At 37.4% G+C, this 24,168-nt stretch overlaps 2 protein-coding genes and 1 long non-coding RNA gene across 6 annotated transcripts; 2 read left to right on the plus strand and 1 right to left on the minus strand.

Annotated features, from left to right (window-relative positions):
* Positions 1-632: 632 nt before the first annotated feature.
* LOC114518782 (mitotic checkpoint protein BUB3-like) lies at positions 633-4,482 on the plus strand. The gene is made up of 11 exons (XM_028538772.1): positions 633-846; positions 1,386-1,516; positions 1,739-1,821; positions 1,952-2,043; positions 2,187-2,231; positions 2,325-2,363; positions 2,459-2,534; positions 2,961-3,117; positions 3,214-3,292; positions 3,925-4,025; positions 4,196-4,482. Exons 1-11 carry the CDS (start codon positions 709-711, stop codon positions 4,254-4,256), a joined length of 1,002 nt encoding a protein of 333 aa, XP_028394573.1. The 5' UTR covers positions 633-708; the 3' UTR covers positions 4,257-4,482.
* Positions 2,551-18,625, minus strand: LOC114518784. Its single transcript, XR_003686526.1, has 4 exons — positions 18,408-18,625; positions 15,201-15,243; positions 3,903-3,998; positions 2,551-3,017 (listed from the first exon to the last, which is right to left on the minus strand). It is a non-coding gene; the product is annotated as an uncharacterized LOC114518784 (long non-coding RNA).
* On the plus strand, positions 7,121-24,168 carry LOC114518781 (pappalysin-1-like). Of its 4 annotated transcripts, none has more exons than XM_028538768.1 (11): positions 7,121-7,255; positions 15,324-16,892; positions 17,088-17,526; positions 17,604-18,195; positions 19,478-19,611; positions 19,796-20,076; positions 20,267-20,711; positions 21,118-21,396; positions 21,658-22,121; positions 22,297-22,485; positions 22,899-24,168. In XM_028538768.1, exons 2-11 carry the CDS (start codon positions 15,354-15,356, stop codon positions 23,157-23,159), a joined length of 4,623 nt encoding a protein of 1,540 aa, XP_028394569.1. In that variant the 5' UTR covers positions 7,121-7,255; positions 15,324-15,353; the 3' UTR covers positions 23,160-24,168. The 4 variants fall into 4 exon arrangements, with proteins under 4 accessions (XP_028394569.1, XP_028394570.1, XP_028394568.1 ...); XM_028538769.1 differs by lacking the exon at positions 7,121-7,255 and adding an exon at positions 11,633-11,752; XM_028538767.1 differs by lacking the exon at positions 7,121-7,255 and adding an exon at positions 13,970-14,318.

Consider the following 24,168-nt stretch of genomic DNA (forward strand, 5'->3'; position numbering starts at 1 on the left):
TAGCCGGGGATAACCACTGATCTTGAGGGGGTGGGACACTCAGTGGGGTGGGATAACTCACTCCACGTAAACAGGCCCTAAGATCTTCAGGGAGGCGAGGGTGTGCGAGGGTAAAGTATAGGTCAGTGTGGTTAACAGGCGGAACACGGATACTCGGACATGCAGACAACAGAACATACGGCAATTTTAAACCCTTGCTTGAACATGCGGACATGAAATCGTTATCCAATGTTGAACATCCTTGAAAAGATAGCCGGAGAAATGATCCTAAACTGCTCTTAAAGATAACACAAAACATTTGTTCAGTTTTTGACATACACTTTTTATGTGTACTGTCAGTACTGAATACTGATGAAAAATATTACGATCTGATCAGCACAAGAGCAATCAAGCATTAGAAATAAATGACAAAATTTACTATTGTAAGTCGAAACATGTCTGCAAGTAATTTGGTGGGAGCTTTCCTGCAATCTTTCATTTCTGCTCAACTTCAATATGGCCAGACCGCGTTTACTTCTGCAAAACATTTATTTCGGGTTCAAATTCGACCTTCCATAATCCATATACCGGGAAAAGTTTAAACACTCCAGTTTGTTATAGTGGTCATCTCAGTTGACAATAATGACCTTTTTATGAAGTATTAAAGTTTTCCCTCCAAGTTCAATAACAGATGAAGCTTCAACGTGTGAAAAAATAGTAAATACTAAAATGTCTTTGAGTTCCGAGGCTGATGTTGGTCCAGCAACTAATGAATTTGTACTAGAATCGCCCCCGAGTGATACAATTTCATCTGTGAATTTCAGCCCTACTTCGGCCAATTTTTTGCTTGTTTCCTCCTGGGATGACGTGAGTGTCATTGTAGATATATTATTAAATCATATAATAAGATTATAAATACAATAAATATACAATATTTAGTACTCCAGCAAGCAGCAACTAGCATTCGTTTTGTGCTTTGGCACAATGTCTAATTTGGAAACATCATAAAAGTTACTATAAACTTATATCGTACTAAGTTCCTATATAACCAGGGAGCAGCGTGGCAGCGTCTTCAAACAACTTAGCATCAAATGTGGTATAACAACTGCCTAAAATAGACAAAACACTTCTCGACGTTTCGACCCGAAGGCCTTTTCTGTTAGGCAGTTGTTATACCACATTTGATGCTAAGTTATATCGTACTAGACTACTAGTATACTGTATGATGCAAAGTGTGTAGTGTCTGTATATACATACATCACAGCTCTATTGCAGGCTCTAGAAAATAATAAGTGAATAAATAGAAGACATCGAAATTGCATGCCTGATATCCCCTCACCCATGCAGTGCATACTTTCTACACTGGATGGAATAGCCATGCATTCACTCTTACAATTTATTTTCAGTCTGTTCGACTTTATGATGTTAGTTCAAACAAGCAAAGATTGACCTACAATCATCAAGGACCTGTCCTAGATTGTTGCTTTACTGATGGTGTACACTCATATAGTGGTGGCCTTGATTGTATCTTGAAAACGTATGACCTGATATATATTGTTTTATAGTAATATATGAATGACATATCCTTCTAAGAAAAAATTTAATAGACACATGTTTTAGCAAAAACATTATTTAGCCTAAATTGTAGTAGGGCCAGAGCCATTTATAGCAAATGAAATTTTCTAGTATACCAATCCAGACTATAGGAGCATTTCATTTTTTACAAGAACTATGTACATATATATATTTTAAATTTTAGTTATGATTTTAATGGTTCAGCAGAAAAGGAAGTGGGTAGACATGAGGCAACAATTCGCTGTGTGGAGTTCTGTTCACAATTGGGTACATGCAGTTATCTACTTATCTTACATATGACACAAATTCTTAGAGTATCTTACACGAACTGTCTTTTGTAAATGACTTTATTTGAAACTTTCTTATGTATTAAGTCAAAAATTGTTCTTAACTTTAGGTATAATTATAACTGGAAGTTGGGATAAAACAGTTAAGACCTGGGACCCTCGACAAGCTCAGCCTACTGGTACTTACTCACAACCTGATAAGGTACAAAATTGCAGAACTACAGCATACACTGTGTTGAAATTTCATTCGTAACTAATCTTATGTAGCTTAAAATTACATTTTCTACAATTTCTCTCTACATAAAATGACAAAATTTTGTTTCATATATATTTTAATAATTGTAGGTTTATACCATGGCATTAGCAGATGAAAGATTAGTTGTTGGAACAGTGAGTTTTACAAAACACTTACATTAAAATGCTTCCATGGTTTTTAAAAAGAACAGTTTATGGCCAGGTTTTAATTGTGATACATTTTTTCAGGCTGGTAGAAGAGTTATGGTTTGGGACTTAAGGAATATGGTATATTAAATATTGTTTTAACCCATCCCTGCTTTTTGCAATTGATATTTTCCGTTGTTTATTTAATGTAAAATTGTATCACTGATTGTTTTTAGAGTTATGTTCAACAAAAACGAGAATCAAGTTTAAAGTATCAGACAAGATGTATAAGAACATTTCCTAATAAACAAGGTTGAACACTCAAATAAATTTCTTGCCAGTCTTAATTGATACACACCAGATCCAGAATTTGGACCAAGATATATTCAATTTTTTACCTTATAGCAAAAAACCCCAGAGGCACTGAGCAGGGGGGGCAGTCTCTCAAACAAGGGCACTTTAGTTTCCTAAGGCAAACAAGGAAAAATATTTAATTTTAGACATTCAATGTCTATGAGCATCTAAAGGGCAAGCTTTGCTGCTCCCATCAACGAAGGGCAGGGGGCAGCTGCCCCTATGGTTCCGGCACCCTTGAAGAAACCCGTCACTAGTGCAGGCAGAAAGCTTAGATGATCAAGAAAAGCAAAAAATGGCCAGAACCAAACTTAGAATTTTGAATGATCACTCTCTTTCTCTTTCTTAGTCACTTTTCGAACATGGATTTCTTCATCTTTACAGGGTATGTCTTGAGTTCTATTGAAGGTCGTGTTGCTGTGGAATATTTTGATCCAAGTCCTGAAGTTCAGAAAACAAAATATGCGTTTAAATGTCACCGAATTAAAGAATCTGGGATGGAAATGATTTATCCTGTTAATGCAATCTCATTTCATAATGTGTAAGTGAAGATAAATATTTCTGTGTTTTCTTACAGCGTAGTATAAAGCCTGTGATTTTATATTTCTTAATTGTTATCAAACGAAAACGTTTTCAGCCATAATACGTTTGCAACTGGTGGATCAGATGGATATGTCAATGTTTGGGATGGTTTTAATAAGAAGCGACTTTGTCAGGTAAATATCACAAGAAGCAGGACTGTAGTGAAGTTGGCTGGAACGCTGAATGAACTTTATAAAATGTTTTCCATTGCGTTTGCTTTGCACGCGCGTGCGAAGTTGCCTTTGAAAATCTCCTCATGCGGCGGGCTTCAAAAGTGACGTAAGAAACAATGGTATAGACTGCCTTTTGACGTGGTTACGTCACACAAGCTTTTAACCATGTACAGGGTGTATAAAAAACCTGCAACACTTTATTCATATATGCTCGGTTCTAGTCAATAACAAAAGATCGTAGGCCTCTGGGAATGATTAAGGTTGCAGTTTTTTTATACACCCAGGTACATAGGACTTTTTCCCCACAGTACATTGCACTTATATCGTGCTGTCGTGACGCGGTAAGCACGTGTTTGGTCTGATGAAATCACATGTTCAATTCCTATAATCACTTATGGTTGGTCTAAGAATAGAGAAATCTCTAGGAATTTTGTTTTTAGAAACAATTTACCATTACCGGGTCATTCAAAAGAAGATCTGGTTTAAGCCGATTTTCTTACTATTTGGGTCAAATACTCCCTTTTTTAAAACGACGATAGAAATTTCGATCTCACGCTAACCATAAACTTACCAGGTTCAAATTGTTGTTTTAGTTTCATCGCTACCCGACGAGTATCAGCTCGTTATCTTTCAGTCATGATGGAACTGCTTTAGCAATATCTTCTTCCTTTATGCATGAAGAAGAAAATAAGAAGTAAGTCTGTTGAAGTTTCTCACTTTGAGTTGTGCTTATTGTACATCTCCATCGGTAACAGAAGCATACAGATGAGATGTGTTAGGGAGTGCCCCATCCAGCTTATACTCAAGAAGATAGCCTCCGTAATCTTTGTACTGCTAATCCTAGCATTATCATGTTTATTTTAGCCCCCCTGAAGATTCAATCTACATCCGCAGTGTAACAGACACAGAAACAAAACCGAAGTGAACAGGGAACAGAATATAGTTTTAAAGTAATCATTCAATCTCTGTTCGAAGTCAAATAAAAGTGAGAATATCTTTAGATCTTTGATGAACTTAACAATTCCATACGGAAGATTCTTTTGTCGATTACAGTATTACTTTGTTACATTCATTGCTTCTGTTGTACAGCTTTTAAAACGTCACACGATGAGGAATTGTATAAGGAAATGTATTGTATTTGTAGATGAATAAACGAATATTTACGAATTTGTGTATGGTTCATTTTAAATATTTTTGAAATTCTTCCTGTTGATGGCCATCAATTTTGTTCCATCTTTACGATCGCGTCTAAGAAGTCCAAACTGGTTTTACATGAAGTATAACTGTCGTTGAACATTCTTTGCACCGGCTGGTACTCGTATGTTTCAACTCTCCCCGAACCAAATGTAACTGGATTACCAAAGTCGTTGCTAATTCCATTTCCTTTCATAAAAGCTAACCGCATTATCAAGGCTAACTTCCAATGTCGCGTTTTGTACGTTCGTACACGCACGTAGATGTAGATGTGTGAAATTATGTAAATTTTACGTGTAAAACCATCAAATGAATTCTTGAATAAAGTTAGTTCTCTCTGTAGGTTTTAGGTTTTTTCGTGCGACGGTGCGAGGACGCGCGAACAAAGTGGCACGGCAGTGGAAATCCGCTACAAAGAAATGTTACGGCGTGTGAAAATTTGTACAAAGCTTATTGTGACAGTCCAAAAATAAATCAGTAATTTGATTTATTCCTGCTTCGAAGATGACTAATAATTTTATGGTTATTATAAGTTTATGGTTAATCCGACCAAATAATTAATAAATACATCCTTAAATACGGTATAGAAGCCTCTATTCAGGCTAAATTGCATGTATTGGGCCAGACAAATGTCAAGTAATCTACACATAATTCATGTTTGTGCGTAACTAACTGTTATTAATGTTGTTTTTGACTGTTTGTTTTTTTTTAAAAACCCCAGTTTGTAGAGACCGCTAGTCGCCATGGCATGCAGTTATCATATCTGATTGGTTTCGACTGTTTTTTTTTAAAAAAAACTCAGTTTGTAGAGACCGCTAGTCGCCATGGCATGCAGTTATCATATCTGATTGATTCTGAAACAAACCTGGACATAATTTATTTGTATTGAGCTACGCCTCCTCCAGCCAAGCCTGACGTTCCTCTCCTATTTAGAACTATTCAACCCTAATCCAATTTATGATAAATTTCCTGTGAAAACATGTTGTGCGATATCAAACTAACCATGTGTAAAAAATGCTACCACCGGAGTAACTTTAATTCACTCTTTGGGTGGAGCATAACTGTGGGTGGAGTAACCTTTTACCTTTGGGTGGAAATGCCATATGGGTGGAATCTTTATCCCTTGTGTAAACATTTAACCATATAGAATGTAAACATTTTACCCATGTAAAATGGTTCAATGTATGCTTTGATAAAACATGGCTAATTAGTGTCTTGTGGCTGGGTAATCGCATTAGCCAAAACAAAACATGGCATTGATCCTCCCTAGAACTATCCAGTGAAGATGATAGGAATGTCCCACTGTTTTCCAGTTAATGTACTCAAATGCAGCTAGTTGTCTCAAATTATGTAAATACAGGCGTTTGCTAATCACTAGCCACCAATATTTGACCCAGCAACCAACAATTAACCTGGCCCAGTAATCATACATTTCTACTATTGATACAAGTCATACAACTTCGTTATCATGGTCTTAAAAATGCTTTTCCAAAAAATCTAAATTACACAGTATTACCGATTATGTATATATAGCAAATGCTAAGTGTCCTTCATAACTACGCAGTTTTCAGAACACTGGGTTAGGCAATAGTCAGGTCAATGCATCTTTCCGAAGTTGCGCAACTCCCATTTTGCAGGGGGAAGCCTCGTTTTCGTGATCCAGAGACCTTGGCTTTACACCCCCAGGTAATCCCATTAGTGAATTAAGTAATAAGTTCCGGTGTATAATTGATTTACATTCCTGTTGCTTTTTCTTTATAGTTTAAACTTTAAACATCGTGCCGCGTTCTATAAACATTAAATCAATACGTCACATCATTCAACATACAACACGTCACATCATTCACATGGCATGTTATAACACTGGATTGAGTTTCTGGGCACCTTTATTCAGTTGCGAGATCTTCTTGAATCATTCAGTGGGATCCTATTGATCATGAAGTCATTGTCGTTTTCTATGCTTTTCAATACCATGTACTATGCAGTCATACACTAGGGTATATACCATGCACTGTTGCTTACAGTCAGTTTTGGCTTCCTCGCGAATGACTTTTGAGGGAATTTTTATTCTAAATAACCGTTGTTTTTAAAATATTTTGCAGACTGCAGTGTATTTCTCTGTTGCGTAGATTGCAAAAATCATCTTACACACTTCTTTATTAGAGAGTTACCTAACATGGACATTCACAAAACAAATAAAAGTTTATTAAAGAATTGATCCTGGAACTGATGATTATTACCATTAGCAAACTTTGTCTGCGATTCCTGTTTACACGTACAGTTTATATTGAGTACATTACCAGTTATAATGCGGCCGCAAGACTGAAGTGTTGATGGAAAGTGGCGTATGCACATAATTCTTAAAATTTTCGATCTATGCTGATGCCGTATGCATAGCATTTTGCGCAGTTTACTCAGTCCTAGCGCAGACGCGACTGTTCTTGTGCGCTTTCATATATAATGCTGCAATTTTATGTAATTCGAAATAGAATCGCGTTTCTTGATTGCACGTTGCGCAGCGTGTAGCATTTGCTTTGTGATAAGCGATCATGTTTACCGCGACCTCATTTCCTTTTGCACAAGGCCACCCGAGCGATCGCCTATCGTCATAATCACACTTGGACTCAAGATTAACTGACTCAAATTTGGCGCACTTTCCAGACCAATCTTTTTATAGTTATTCGCCTCCGGAGCTAGGCAGCGCAGAAATCTCAACATAAACATCTCAAGGTTAGTGTTATTAATTTGAATAAGTGCGTTTTTCCGATTAGGACCCGCGCGCTGGTTATGCAAATCGTTTGGTCGCGTGCGGACCACTATGCCGTTGAAATTTCATCCGTATTTCTTGTTAAACGCGCACGTTTTAGCAAAAGGTGATCGGTAATGATGCGCATTTACATTTCAGTGTTGTACAGATTCTGTTAACCATGCTTTAGTTCTTATAACTGGAAAAAAACGTTGTTGTTTGCGCAATATTTGTTATATCAGTGGAGGTCGTTAAAACCAAACCGATTCTGTGTTTGAAATCTGAGCTTTGGTAGTGGAGTCTTTGAAAGACCATGACGTGCTAATGTCTGAGAGGTTGAGAATACTGGCGTCGTTGCGTTGAACAGGTTCAGATTTCAGAAAACTGAAAATGTTTGTTAGTAAAGTGTGCATTGGCTCTTCGCTAACAGACTGTTGGTAGTTAATTTTTGCTACAAACAGCAGCAGCAGATCATTCACGACTAAACAAGACTACAAATACGTAACAACCTATGAACCTAAGCCTGAAATATGTTTAGGAATTTTCGAATACGGAAAACATTGCTCTAATATCAGTTGAAAAGAATTTCAACTTCCTGAAAAAAACATTTCCGATTCGACATCTCTAGCAAGCATATAATTTATCGTCGCGAAATGTCATTATGTTTTTCGAGTGGTTCCAACTGTTGTTCAGACGTACTTAATAGATAAATTAAGCACCCGCATTTGAATCAGTTTATATGTAAACATTACTGACCATATGGCAGATTTTTTAGCATGTAAAAAACACGCGAGCAATAAATCATTTAGTCACCACTATAGGTGAGGTTCATATTACTTTTGTCTACAACAGGTAACAATGCTCTTGAGTCTTAAAGTTACCGTCACTGCTTTTTTTGCAAAAAAACATCGTTGAAACATGTTGAATGGGATGCACAAACATCTAATAGACGGATGCTTAATTAAAGCAATTAAATGTGTCGATATAGTCAGATATTTCTCTGGTTAGTGCATAGCTATCAATTCTATCACGAATTCTTTCCAGCGCGCAAAACTCATTCCATCATCAAATTACTCAAATGTGGAGTCACATATATAGTAAATGCTAGCGCTGCGTGTACTCTGTGCTGTCATGTATATATTACAACAACCCGACGCTCAAGGGGAAGCCCTTGGCAAATTACAAGCAAGCAAGTGGGGTTGGATGGTCCATATACTAAATCCGTGGCGCGCAGGTGGCGAAAACCTCGCGTAATGTTAGCGGTACTAAACCTGGGTTGTAAACATGCGTATAAACACCCCTCTGCTAGTCTGCTACCACTTTCCGGCCTCAAATTCTCCTCATTTACTTGAATTGTAAGACTATCATAGGATTTGTGAGTTGTGAAAATCAAGGATTAACACAGCTTAATCAGCAATTATAAGTCATGCTTTCACATGCAATTTTTACTGCATGCTTTTACTACAGTCGAGGGGATGCTCCAAAAAGCAAGAACTTTTGAAAAAATTCAGGTAGGTCGTTAGTTGGTGAGAGGCTGAGAGCGCTAGCTATTGCATGTCCAAAGGTTTTGAGAGATTATAATAATGAAGTGAACTATACGATCATTCCTCTTCACCCACCCCCTTCTAAATAACGCCACGATTTTTCAATTTCTTCTAATTTCAAAATTTATTTTTAGTTTCTTATAATTTCCATAGAAACTATTACATATACGCAGTAACACAGATGCTTTTTGATGATAGGTATTTTCACAGCCTCTGGTTTGAATTTTGTCATAGAAGCACATACGTCAAGAACGGAATTGAAATTATAACAGAACAGACTCATCTTTTCGCTTTCAATTATTTTCGTGTCAATTTTTTTTTTAAATTACTCGCAAAGATGCCTTGAAGCGAAATATTTCAGCAATACCCGCGTGGGTAATAACAGACAGCTGTGTATCGTCATCTTATCACTATATCTATCTTGTTTATATTCCCTAAGACTGCTTAACTGAAAATGATTTATGACGTGTGAAACGGCTGTAGATATCACTGCTATTTACCTAAAGTGTGGTCTGACGACAGAAAGAAAACCTTGTTCCTGTGGTATTCATCAATTAAAGCCATATTTTATCATGTAACATTGCGTGGAAAGGTCATAAAAGAGGTGAATCTCTGTAGATGCTTTTTAAGAGCGTATAATTCGCTTTCTCAATTTGAAGGATTTCCACACGCGGCGATATTATGTAAAAAGTTATTTATTTTTATGACCCAAAATATATAACCTAATTTTTTCACCTCCCCATGTTATATACATACATTCGGAATAATACGCATTCTTGTTTGAGAATTAGGCATCACGTACTCCTAACCTTGGCAAGAGGATAGTGGGAAAAGCTCCGTGTGAGCAAACTATAGCTATATACCCTTCCTTCCTTTCAGTTTTGCCGAAATCAATTGCCACGTGTTGCAAAGCTTTAAAGTTTTAAACCCTTAGAGCAAATTAAGTTTTTACACATGTAAGTAAGATGCTATATATGTTATTCACCATGCAATTGCAAATGATCCATTTTTGGACATAAGCATAATTCCGTATAACATTCAGAATTTTTTTTCGGGTGTAAAATAAGATGGCATGTATCATGTGAATAATGCGTATTAAGGCGATATTATATTGCGGATATGTACTTTGCCTTCGCACGCACAAGAGATATATTATACACTAGCCTTGGTCGCACCCATATTAGGTGTATACGAAAATGAGCTGCGCCCTCTTTTCAAGGAGAGATTGACCTGACCTAGACCCTGGCGGAAGATACAGCATGAGGTTGTGTTATGTTGACTTAAATATTTCATTTTAAATACATGCAGCCAATGTACATATACAAACACGATTAGTAGGAATTTGTCTACTCCATGATAATTAAATATAGTTTTAAAAATAAGCTGCGTCCAGGCCCAGCTTGTCAGCGTGATGTTTTTCATCGATATTATAGATTCGTTGGCGATATATCTGGAAATCTAATATCTTTGACATAAAAGGTTTCAAAACTGGGCTTGCTTCCAAAATAGGGCATGATGCCACACCAAAAAATGCCACTTGAAATTGTCTGAAAACTTGATGTTTAATACAACAGATTTGTAAAGCTGTAGCTAATATCAATCAGTTATTGCCCAATTTCTCAAACACGCGTACAAATTTCAAAATGGATGTAACGGGGTAGTTATAGTGAAAAATAATTCCTTCATGCATGTGGAGTACGAAATTCTAGAAGAGACAAATGGAAAATATTGATCACGATCAAGTTTATAGCTAGGGACATTCATCAAATATCCACGATAAATGCTTCTATTTGAGCTTGAATAACAATTACTGACATGGCTATGTTTGCATCTATACATATTTGGTGCGTGGGATTTGACCTCTAACGCTAGAAAATGCATGAGGAAACTGGCTTGTTTATCGTACATTAGCTTTTAATTAAAGAGATCCTAGTATAAATATGAAGTGAAAAAAGAGGAGTATAATTGTAAATTTAGTCAAAATTGCAAGATGTGGATTAAAACTGAGTATATTTATATATGCCTTAAATGGTTGCTGCATGTTTAAACTTATTGTAGTGTAACGAGTTCCACTATTGGTGCAAAAATGGTCAAATGGCAGTGAGAATTCATGATTACATTCCTAGTCATTGAAAGTAAGAGTAAGAAACAAAAGTAAGAAAATGATTTAGAATTGTTTATATTTCGATCAGTGCTAACAGACACAAAGACACTACATAGCAAGTAAACGACTACTTTGATTACTATATACTGTGCCTCTATATTTTGAGTTGACTCACACTATAGACGTCACAAACTAATACGCCTACGTGATACGATTATTGATGGGTCATAATAATAATAATAATTGTAATTGGAAATAATGAAAAAAAATTGGTGGACGACAAGATAATAATACGTGACGTAGAATTTTCCTATTCATTGTGGGAGAGCGAGGCTTGTAATTAAGGAGGGGGCAAGCATGCCACGCCCTAAACCGCTGAGAACTGTCTTAACTGCATCACGAATACTCAGGAATGAACACCTAACATCGAGCTATCACTTATAATTTGCATCAATCCTACTGCAGCAAATACTGAACATAATTAGCGAATTCGACTGTAAAATGGTCATGCAATGATTAGGTATATAGGTAACAACGACGATATTATGCTACTTAGGTTATTGACATTATGCAAAAGGTTTGGTTTTCACAATTAATTAAACTGACCAATTAAAACCCGGCGAAATTAATCTTAAGACTTCCTTTCGATTATTGTTTATCCTGTTTAAAAACGATGTTCAGACCAGTACGTGTCCTCACTATTGACGGAGGGTATATTTAAACTTCAGTCATCTTCGTATGCACACAATTTTGGAACATCGATCTAAGTACAAAACGTGGAAGGAGAGAGACGAAGAATTACTTGCCAAGCATCATTCACCAATTCAATTAAGGTATACATTGTAATTTTTCTGGCATGCCACGAAAGTTCCCTTCAGGGAAATTCCTTATTTTTTATACTCGTGATCGGTTGTATACGAGAACAATCTAATGACCGAATAGCATAATGAAATCTTGGTCTTAAATCTTAGTCTTAAATCGATTTAAACAGGATAAAAGATTTGTATACCTTTAAAATCATTTGATTTAGTAAGAGTTGCATAAAGACTTGAACTCGAGAGTGTGTGGTTCAATGACACTTGAAAGTTAGTTTTGTTGCAGTGTGAAAACGTTTTTATAGGGTATCTTTGTTTGGGAAACTATACAGTTTATGTAGACGCATGTATGACTATAATGAAATATTACTTGTCGTGTTAACTCAGTTAAATGATAGGATTTAGACAGTCTAATCTGAGTAACAAGATAAGATAAGAATCTATACAACAAGGGTAACAATGTACTTTACAATGAAACAACAAACTCGTGTCAAAATTAAGTGTAGAAAAATGCAATATTGTTATAAAATGAAATTGAAGAGCTAACTTGCACATGCTCTATTGTCTTAACATTCGTGACGTTGCAAACGGAAGGGGTCCATGAACATAGGAAATGCTATAAGGTCAATATTTTGCTAGGAAAAATGAATTGGCTTTTGACTTCATCACACCCACCTTCCTACCCCGACTATATCCCACTGCTGATAATTTAATACGCGGAAAACATCTATTCCTGAGCGTGATAGTAGCGATTGGCATCAAAACAGATGGGCCTTTTCCCAAACTCGAAACCCCAAAACACGATAAATCCTAATGCAATAGTTATACACGTTCTCAGGCGAAATTGTTCATATAGCTATGTATTATGCATATCTCGACTATATGCACCAAAACGTTAAGGCCTGCTGGAAGTCAATACGATTTAGTCAGGGGAATAAATATTTTAGTCAGTAGGATTTGTCGATGGGGAAGGGAACACTTATAGTGACGAATTGGATAAAACTCGTTACTCTGAAGACGTGAGTTCAAAACCCATTCTAGACAAATCATTTTTCGCTGTACTCCAGGGTCAAACAGTAGGTAGCGCATTCCTGAACTTCCCTGCAAAATTTTCTTTGCTCGGTCCTGCCGACAGTAAAAAGGTTTATTATATTGATAGCCTGAAGTTCCGGCTGTTTGCCATAAAAAAATGATTAGAATCAGAATTCCGGCGATGCGTCGTTGGCGGTTCATACCAAGGGAAGTTTCAATATTAATAATTTGCTTTCTAGAAACAGGCTGGAAAAGTTTAGCGGTGAAAAATAAATTAATTAAAATTCTTTTCATCAAATAACAATCAATGTATATAATTACGCGAAGTTAAATGTTTATGTAAGATATCATTTAATACCATAAACTTCAAAGGGGCTTTGTTTCCAGAATCGATTCATTTGTTACGTGCAATTAACCCAATTTACATTTCTGCCGTTTTCTTAATGTATCTCAACGTGTGATCAATTTTAGTCTAGAAACGTTGAAATTTGAAACACCTAAATTAATATTCTTTAGTCTCATCTCTCTTTGCTATTTTTATCTGTCGTCTGCCTCAAAATATCCAACATGACAGTTAATTAGGAATATCCAATTTAAATATCGATATGAATATGGATCAAGCGAAATCTCGATACTTCAGTTTACTGACGTCTGGGTAGGTTGTTGACAACTTATACCTTACACTCATCCAACGTGAGTAAAGTCCATGTAATAAATCTGCCTTGCGAACTCCACAGCTTTTGTACACTGAGTTACTGGTTCATTCGGTTCTGTGGTTGGATAAATACGATACATTTAAAAAAATCATTGGTTGAGACGCAGAGTTTGTATATTTGACAACAGCTGAACATCAATTAAAATTTTTGTACAGGGTAACATTATATAGTGATGTTCATTTGCAACTAGTGTAAAAACCACAATCGATTTATCATTTGATCTCTTCCACAAAAAACGTTCAACAGACCGTCAAACCTAGGCAAGTAATATTGAAGGAAGGGACGTCTATTTTGGACACAGGAAGAATGTCGAAAGAGCCGTATATTTCACAAAATCACCCTTTCCTTTACTTCAGGAATGTTTCTGTTGCCATATTTCTGGTTTTGCGTCATTATTTTTTCTTCTTCTGAATCCTGTCATCGCTTAATTTTAATCTTTTTAATTATTCTGCAGTAAACATGATACGCACTTCCTGAGCCTCTTCATGACAGCCGGGCTCGCGAAACCTTGTTCGGTAGCTTAAATACGTTCATACCAAAGGCTACAAAGGATAAACATTATTCACAGCGAAAGCGTACGTTAAGATTTACTTAAATTCGACGCGGTATCCGTAACTACGAGTGCGCGTGACTAAAGGCCAAGGTGAAAAATCATTATTGTACATATTGAAAGGTTAAATAGCTTCATACCAGGAGCTCTACAGTATACAAAGTTTGCAAGGATATATACACTTCAAGTTGAGTGTGGGATTAGATATATGGTTTAAATTTCTCGCCATTTGAGTTTGCGCAAATAAACTGAAGGAGAAATAGCGGCTTTGAATTTCTATTATAAGGTTAGTATACGTTGGTAACCGCGTCGCCCTCGTCAGTGATATAAAAAGCTAAAAGAATTACAACCATAAAGCAAATGCGATCTACTATGGATAGTATTGCAATGGATAGTATCGACAGTATGATAATAGTAATTTAGCCAAGACGTTTGCACAAATGAAGCCTAGGTTAGACACCGTTTAGTGTGAAACTATTCGGTTATATATGTGATTAACTGTGCATACGGTTATATCCATCACGCTATAACCAAATCTTGATCGTTTTCTTACCATATATAATGCAGAAATAAATGCTCTACTTTTAAAGCGCGTTTAAATTTCGCGCAATTGTTAGTATGAAGCGCGCCAAGATTGCTGATGAAGGTTAAGGTAAATGGTAATCGTAGATCATACGAAAAACCCTTGTTCCGTTCATAAATAATTGTGTTATGGTATTTGATATCGCAATATCGTTTATCAAATGTGCGTTGATGGTATGCTTCGCTTGTGGAAATCGCCTAAATGCGGAAATCAAGAGAATTGCCCAACTGATTTAGATTAAGATCCACAATTTGTTAGTGCATCGATTCTTAAGTTTCAATATCATATTACCACCTTACTTCGAACGTGCGTAAATGTGAGACATTTCGACTAAACAGGTTTGCAACGAGACAGCCAAAGACCGTTGTTCTAAACAAGCTTACACAGCATTTCTGTAAAGTGTCTGCTTCTTGATATCACATTTCCAATATCTCGAGCACGTGTGTATTTAAATTTTAAAATTAAACCTGACAGAAGCGTGCGTACACATGCAAATATAGTTTAAACTACAAAGGAAAAATAGGATTAAATTTAAAGGACGGAATTGGTATTAACCCCTACCCTTTGTTTTATTTACATAATCACCTTATAAATTTCAGCGAATTTTTGGTCTTCGTTACAAGCGCTCCTACATGAACAGAAGGATAAATAATTAGTTTAGAATCGAACCATCTCATTCGACATTAAATTTTTGATATTTCGTTTTAGCGTCCTAGATTTCAAGCCAAGTCATTGAAGATGAATGAACTAGCAAGACTGCTGATCTTATTCTATTGCACAATCTACACTTCAGTGAGAGCACACAGTGAAAAATGTGGATCGATTCATGGGCACCGCGTAAGAAGACATGACCATGAAGTATTTCCGAGCCGACCACCAACAGGAAATAAATATGGCTTTGCATTAGAGTTTGAAACCGGACAAGTTATCCAGTACCCGAAACAAAGAAACCCTTCCAAAATATTCTCTGTCGATTTTTGGATGAGACCGGAGGGTGGCCAACAAAATCCTGCCGTTGTGTTGCACGCGTATGATAAGTGCGCGCCGGATAACGAAGCTCGTGGATGGTTCATCGGTTTGCGTGAAGCCACTCTTGGAAGTGATCTTCGAATAAGTTTCACCGTCCATTCCGCAAGCGCGCAAAGAAAACAAACAATAATGTCACATCAGAAAATCGAGCCGAGGCGCTGGTATCACGTAGCCGCAACCTATGATGGTATTCAAATGAAATTATACGTTAATCAAGCTAAAGTCGCTGTCGGCTATGAACAGAAAGGAATAATCTTTGATAGCACAACACAGAATCATGCATGTGACCATCTTGAAGTCGGCGGAGATGTAAAACGAGGTCTGTTCTATCGCGGACAGATCGATAAACTGCGTTTATGGAGTGAAGCAATTCCGCACCGTGCATTGACTCAAACCCTTCCCGAGAACACTATTGACAATGAAATGGAAAAAATTGCGATGTACGATGATTATAATGATATAAACATTAAAAACGCTAAGTTTGTACCGGTCACTGATCAGTTTCCACGATTTGTCCGTTCCACAGTGCCAGAAGACAAACACGACGTGTCCATCAGAAAACCTCCATGTGGAAAAACAATTTGTGATAACCCAGAGGTTGTCAAGAGTTACCTTAAACACCCTGATAGCCGAGGTACTAAACACCTTAACATTCGATTTATAAATGTCATGGATGACGATGGGGGAAGACCCACACTCACGGACTCCGAGATCAATTCTCAGTTTGAACTTTTACAGCGGACGTTTTCGAGGTACAATATCACATGGCAAAAGACAGTGAAATCGATAAGAAATTCATCATTGAGGAGTAAAACTATTTTGCACAATGCACATGGAATGTCGTTTTTGTCAATTGGCGATGGCAATTGTCATGATTCATTCAACCTGGAAATCACGGGTTGGGATGGCGGGGACTGCAAAAGGACAGAGTGTCCACCCGAGAAAAAAGGAAATGGCGTTTGCGACCCAGAATGCAACAGTGCTAGTTACAAATATGACTGGGGAGAGTGTTGCACGAGCCGACTGTCAACGTTGTGCATCGATCCAGAATCGCCAAACTGTAGATATGTTAGCGCTAATGATTACAGAAAATATATCAGTATTTCCAACCAAGATGCACTGAATGTGTATGTCGTGAACTGGACTGACGAGAATCTGTTAGGGCTGTCAACTTTTCCATGGGAAAAGGAGGTTCATACAGAGTTAGGTGGTATTGTTGTGCCACCAAAAAACTTTGCCACCACTAAGGTATTGTATGCAAAATCAGGCCAATATACTATTATTCATTGCATGTCTGTATATAAGGTTTTATTTAGTGGCTTTTACATGGTTATCATGTTGAAGGAATTAAATACTTACTCAATTTGGATTTTACTCTATTGCAATTTGATTTCAAAGAAAATGATTGAATCCATAATTTAGAACTGTTATATTTCCTCATAGGCTCTCATTCATGAGATTGGACATATCCTTGGCCTTTGGCATGTTCATTATGGAAGTGTATCAGGTGACATGTCCTGCACAGATGATTGTTTTGAATCCTTTTCATCAATGGAACTTGGTGATCTGTGTTCTGACACAAATCCAACAATTAAACACACTGGTACCACATGTGGTGATCCAGTTGTTACCCTAGAACAAAGCTGTGGCCTACCACAATACACCAACACACCTTACGATAACTACATGAGTTATGCTGACGACTCATGTACAAATCATTTTACCCAACAACAAGTTGCAAGAATGCACTGCTATATTGATTTGGACTATCAGTCATGGCAAATGAATGCTAAACCTTCATTTGTTCCATTGCCACCACAAATTATCGAAGCTGATGATAACAGGATTAAACTATCATGGTTGCCACCCTTTGGACCTGGAGGTAAGGTTTCTCTATTATTCTCAAACCATTGGTGAAAGGATGATAATTAGTCTGACTGATAATTTATCTTGAACTAGGTGATAATGCCATAAACTTGTGTAATGAATGTGAGGACCAGCAAATGCTGGAACAATATGCAGCAACAGCCTTCTCACCAACATCGAACATCCAACGTCGTGATTCAAATGAACCATATCAAGCTACTGGTCCACCTGATGGTGGTCACTGCAACCCATCCAAGAAAGCATGGCAACCACCTGAGGACCTGTATATTCGTAATCCAAACATACAATTATACTTACAAGTAGGCTTTAAACAAGCTGTTGTGCCAAAGGAGATTACAATTTGGGTATCTTATACTGATCCCACACGGAATGCATTTTCAGACATTGTATTGGTTTATACAGATGGTTCAACCCAATCTGTAGGCAATGGCACTGCACAGTGTGATACCCCATTCACTAAAAAGCTCTATGTGGAGAAAAAGGTTGCTAGTGTAAAGATCTATGTGTCACATTTCTCAGTTTGTATTGATGCAGTGAAATTAACATCAGGAATTGGTCATCCTAACTGCTCCAATTGCAAATCTTTGCGTTATGTTGTAAGACGAGAACCACCGTTTGATACTGGTCATGAAATAACAGTGCCAAATGCCCGTTTTGAAGATAAGTAAGTAGACTGTTTGCCTATTTTAACTAGAGACGAATGATTAGTCTAGACGAATTTCGTCAACGCAACTTTATCTATTAAACGGATAATCTATCTGAGAATTGCCTAAGTTTTATACACAGAATATATAAAATGATTGTGAATCAAGCTAAATCTAAACTTTTATCCTGCTCAATATCATCCGAAATGAATCACTTCTGTCTGCATCCTACCATTAAAAGTCTCTTGACCATCCCATACACCGCATGCTGTTCCTTCCTCGGTGGGACATTTGTCATTTCTTTCGATTTCTCTCTCTGTATTTAATAGTGCAAAACCATCTGTAATATACAGTCTCGTAGCCGCATTCTAGTTGCCCACTTTTGCGCAATATTCACTGGTTTAGATGATAATTGAAATTTAATATAAACCGTTTTCCTTTTCATGTGCTTATTCGAATGTATGTACAAAAACTTAAACAACGGCATTAATATTAGGTTGACAGCAATGGATAATAAGATACATCAGATAATTATCTATTGTTTTTACTTGTCTACACTACAGGGTGAGTCAAAAAAAAGTCCCCCCTATTGAAATGAAGCCTTTGTTGATTTGAATGCATGATCAACGCAGTAGTGTGTAAAAAGCATAGTTATTAGGTTGAGGCATTCAAATAAAGCGTCTTGCTTTCAACTGGGTTTATCATAATATTAAGGCAATCAGATTCTAACAAAGGCTTGATTTCAATAGAGGGGACTTTTTTTTGACTCACCCTGTACAGGGTGTATAAAAAAGGCAAATATTAAGTGTAATATTCTAAAATTCATATCGTTCTTAAGCACAATAGAATTTTAGGCCTCTGGGACCGGGATTACAATGGCTTGTCGGGCCTTGTCAGGTGAAAAACGCCCCACCGAAGTTCAGTTACACCATGGCTACGAGGTTGAGCCAAAGCCTCATCAGAAACATGGTTTGTCCGCAAACTGGCTAACGCATTTTTTCCTTATGTCCAAAGCCTATATTGTTCATTTCGATTAAATCTATTGCCCTCGATTAAATCTCATCTGTGAATAGCACAATTTAATTCATACTTAATACAAAGTATCCGTAGTATTTCTGAATCTTTTCTGGTAACTTATTGCCAACTGAATATCCGAATAGTCTTTTTGAGAGGTGTTACGCCCTCATATCTCTATACGTATGCGAAATCAATATTTCTTTGCGAAATATGTGCATTCTCTCCTCTCCCGGTAGTAATGCAATTAGTTTCCACTCCTAGTCTTACATAAATGTCTTTTTTAAGCAATGTGGATACCAGTGGCCGCTACGAGTACAAAGTGCAAGCAATCACATACGAAGGTGTAGCAGGACCATTTTCCCCGCCATTGATTTATGAAGCAATACGAGGTTTTTGTGGGGATGGAAAAATTGATGAAGGTAATGTGTGCTGCGATGCCAGACTTATTAAAGGGTTGGATGAGTCGAGGGGGGTCTGGACGAAGGGGGGGGGGGGTTGGACGCCTGCATTTTAAGTATCCCTCCCTTCCTCCCTCGTGGTTGTCATTTTGAAGAACTGAATTTATTTTAAACTAAAAACCAGCTAAAATCGTTCTTCTACCAGGGGAAAACTGTGACGATGGTAATGTTCGTGATGGTGATGGTTGCAACATCCAGTGCCAGATGGAGGATGTGTTCCATTGTAATGATCGGCCCAGTCTCTGCTACCGACACGATGGTGACGGAGTCTGTGAAACATTCGAAAAAAGAACAAGTATTAAAGACTGTGGCTTTTATACTCCAGAAGGATTTAAAGACCAATGGGTATCCCGCGCTACCGCTAATCCTAAATATAACTATTCCTGTACCACGGAAGGTATCGTTGGCGCTCCTAGACGTGATTTGGTGAGTAAAAAGCGTTTCTAGGAATACAATTAATACAATCAGTCTTTCCCAATATTTTCTTAACGATTTAGTTTCATGATTACTGCATAAGGACCGGTTAAAGCACTCTGAACTTCTCACTACGCTGTTAACATTCCCGATGTTGACTACCCACTATCCAAGACCCGCCAACGTCTTTTTTCAATTTTAGAACTGTGAATCTTATAATTATAAAGTCCATGATACTTGTGGCGACGGCTGGACACCATCAAACAAACAAGAAGATATTACACCTTATGGTTCAAGTTTCGCGAAACAAAACCTTTGGATTAACGTTTACTTTAAAAATCCGACGATAACAGCTGCTCTCGTGGTCTACCTTGCTTCGATCATACCGTCCAACTTGGACTTCACTCTCCCTCGAATCGAATTCGAATTACACGGGAGAATGCCAAGTGAGAAAACGACCTTGAAGCACAAATTATCTAAAGTTTGCAAGGAAAACCCAATCATCATTCCGATATACCACGATATGACCAAACCATTCTTCAAAACTCATTATGTCAAGATAATTTTTGATACAGATGTGAAGATTGCCGCTGTGGCGTTGCGATCTCCGAAAAACTTTGATCCTGTGGGGCTACAGCATTGCACAGGTAAGATGAAATGTCGTAGAACTTTGGTAGACGGTGGTAAGTGTGAGAGATGGGGGTAAGAAGGGGTAAGGGGGGGGGTTGGGGTTGGTGGGGTGATGCAAGATGTAATGAAAACGCCCAGTATGAGAAAGCTAGGCTAGACGTTAGAAATAGGTAGTGTCGCAGCTCCTCGCAAGAATGATTTTCATTGGCTGAATTTTACAGCACATTTCTGTTTCGACCAATAGCATAGCTTCGTTCTTTAGAAAGCATAGAAAAGCATTATCCAATTGGATGAAAGCTTCCGAGAGCTGCGACATGTCCCTTAGAAATTGGGAATATTTCGCAATTGAGAGATAAGAAAGATGGAATGGGATAGAATGGGATGCAAAAAACTGAATTCAATTGTTTTAAATGTTTTTTACAGGTTCGCAACTATTTCACCCCAGAACCCAGAAATGCCAGGATTATGAATGTAATATGCCACAATGCCCAAGGTTTATATTGAAACACTCGAGAGAAATAAAAAGTTGTGTGAAAGGAAGTCTGGAAGGGACAACATGCAGGGTAGCATGTAATAAAGGATACGAACCAATCACACCATTTGATGTCATGTGCTCTGGCGGGGAATGGCTTGTCGATAACGAGACACCACAGTGCACACCGGTAAATTGTGGTGAGCCAAAAATACAGAATGCTGATATACGTGAGTATTACTTCCTAGAGAACGTAATTTGTCAAATTAATTGATTAAATGTTGTCTGCAGGGTTCCAGTTAGAATAATGGATTCAGGGAAGCCTCAAACGAAATAAGTAGAACTTACAGCATATTTTCACATATGCATGGAATAAAAAACCTACTGATCACTTTGCCTCAAACGAAATAAGTAGAACTTACAGCATATTTTCACATATGGACGAGAAAATGTACTGATCACTGTCATATATTTATTTGTTTTGATTTCAGATTGTCCTGATGGACACACATTCGGGAAGAAGTGCATCTACAGATGCAAGCAGGGAACCAAACCAACTGATCCCGGGACAGAACTTTCAGTGACATGTGAAGCTGATGGTTTATGGTCAGCCATCACAACTTTCTGTCATAAGACCTGTCGCCCTCCACCAATCCCACGATATTCAAGGCTACTTGCCTCGAGTAAGAACTGTAATAAAGGTAAACCTTTTGCCCCCGGCGAATCGTGCAAATATCGCTGTAAGTCGGGGTATAGGCCTTCGGGACACTTTCAGAAAGAGATGTATAGGAATGGTGATTTTGTTCAAAGATGTTTAAAAGGTGGCACATGGACAAAAAAGCGATGTATTCCAGTACGATGCCCTATTCATGACTCCAAGATTTCCAGATGGTATAACTGCACACAGGGCAATAAATTTGGCAGTGTATGCAGGCTTCCCTGTCCTGGTGAAAAGGTACGAATGTGCGAATATTTTTGGTTTATTTCCAAATTTTAGTTTGAGATTTTTAAAACCCTGTTTTAGTGAAACATGTTTTAAAATCATGTATTAGCGATCACGTATTTATGTATGTATGTGTGTGTTGGTGTCCGAGAGTTATGAACTGAACATTTTGCATCATGATTTCCAGGCTCGCGAGGTACAATGCGGAGCGGACGGCAAATGGGATAAGCCATTTCAATTCTGTTCCACCAAGGGAACGTGTCCCGCTCCAGAAAATCCTAATACGGAATTAACCGTGATCTCATGTGGTGAAAATCGTACACCTGGAGATGAGTGTCAAATCACGTGCGGTGAAGGATTAAGACCTATTGTTGAAGTACGATAACAAATATCAACATTATATCACAATAGAGACCGGTCATCATTTATGGGAGGAGGAGGGAGCTAAAAAGAGTTTTAGTTCCCCATCCTACTCCACAGATTTTCCAACTTCAAAACGATGAAAAAATTTACCTCGTCTTTCACTTACTTATTTTTTCCACCCTATACATTTTTTCAGTTACCCCACTATTTTCTCTCCAACAACACCCTGAATATAAATAATGACCGCAGTCTCTAATGGTGACTAAATCTCAATCAATATCAATTGGTTGCCCTTGCTCGAATGCATATATGAACCCATTCCCTTAATTCATTATATTCCCCTCGCTAATATGTAATACGGCGCTCGCCAAATTTATCGTTTGCTTGTCAATGCAATTAATGAAATTGTTTTTCTGCTCTTTAAAGGGAGACGGTTTGAGCCAAGAGCGCAACTCGATTACGTGTTCCCCGTACCTACAATGGTATCCAGTTTTAAGTGAGATCAGATGTGTCGTGAGATGTATGCAATCCGTAGGAGACAATTATTGCGATGAAGAGAACAATAATGAAGATTGTAACTATGATGGCGGTGATTGTTGCAATCCTGATGTGTGTCTTAACGGTTGTGACTGCCGTGATGTCACGTCACCTCATTATGGAAGCGGAGATGATCGTTCTTCCAGCTAACTTTTTCTAATAGCTTGAAAGCAAACTCAAGGGTTAAATGCATTCCTACCCCTGGTACGTTTACACGATGCGACCTGTTATGCCGGATTTCTGGTGAATGTTTATAACTACATAACGGCTACTCGCGTGGCAAATGCTTTTGACGTACAACATTCAACAAAACCTAAATTCGCATAAAATTCGCAGCGTGTATACGTTTGTTCGACGTCAGAAAAAATAACATTGCAACAGGAAAGTTCGTAATATGAAAAATGGATGAAAATGTATTTTTATATTGTCTCTGACTGACTGTAGAATATCAATTGACAATTCATTGATAATTGTATTCTTGCACTGTCTCTGCTAAAGGCTCTTTTGCTTGGCTTCAAGCTAATTTTAACTGTTAGTTATTAATTTAATGGAAAACTGACGGGCGGTGGTAAGACCTGGTATTCATACTATCAGAATAAGGGCGTCACTGTGGCATAATATTACACATACATTTCATAATATATAACATGGGAAGAACAATTTCATATTTGTGATAAAATGTATTCGAACACATTCATATTGCATTTGTATTGGTAATTAATTAAATTAATATTGTATACTCAGCCATATCCATTTTGTAAATCATATCGAATTAGATATATAAGTAGTTTCTCCCTTCCTACAATTTGTTTATGGAGTAAACACACTAAGAAATGAACAAAAAGTCGCACAAAAAACAAGTAAACATGGAAACAAACAAAATTAAAAACAATGGCGAAAAGGAGAACAAACAAACAGTAAAGACAATAAACAATTAAGCAAAAAGAGTAAACAATCCAATTAAGAGTCAACAAAAGCAAAAAAGTTACAATGCGGTAAAAAAAACCATGTAGAGTCCACTCTGATCATGGTAGCGTCGTTTGCCATATGCAAAAAGGCTTATTTTTACGTTGACAAAACGTGATACACATGTGTAGAGTCGTCATACAGAATAATAAAACTGAAAAGAATATATTTAGAATACATTTAATGCATTAAA

This window comes from Dendronephthya gigantea, unplaced genomic scaffold, assembly GCF_004324835.1.
Source record: "Dendronephthya gigantea isolate DGI-Jeju-01 unplaced genomic scaffold, DenGig_1.0 000012F, whole genome shotgun sequence".
Classification (NCBI taxonomy): Eukaryota; Metazoa; Cnidaria; class Anthozoa; order Malacalcyonacea; family Nephtheidae; genus Dendronephthya; species Dendronephthya gigantea.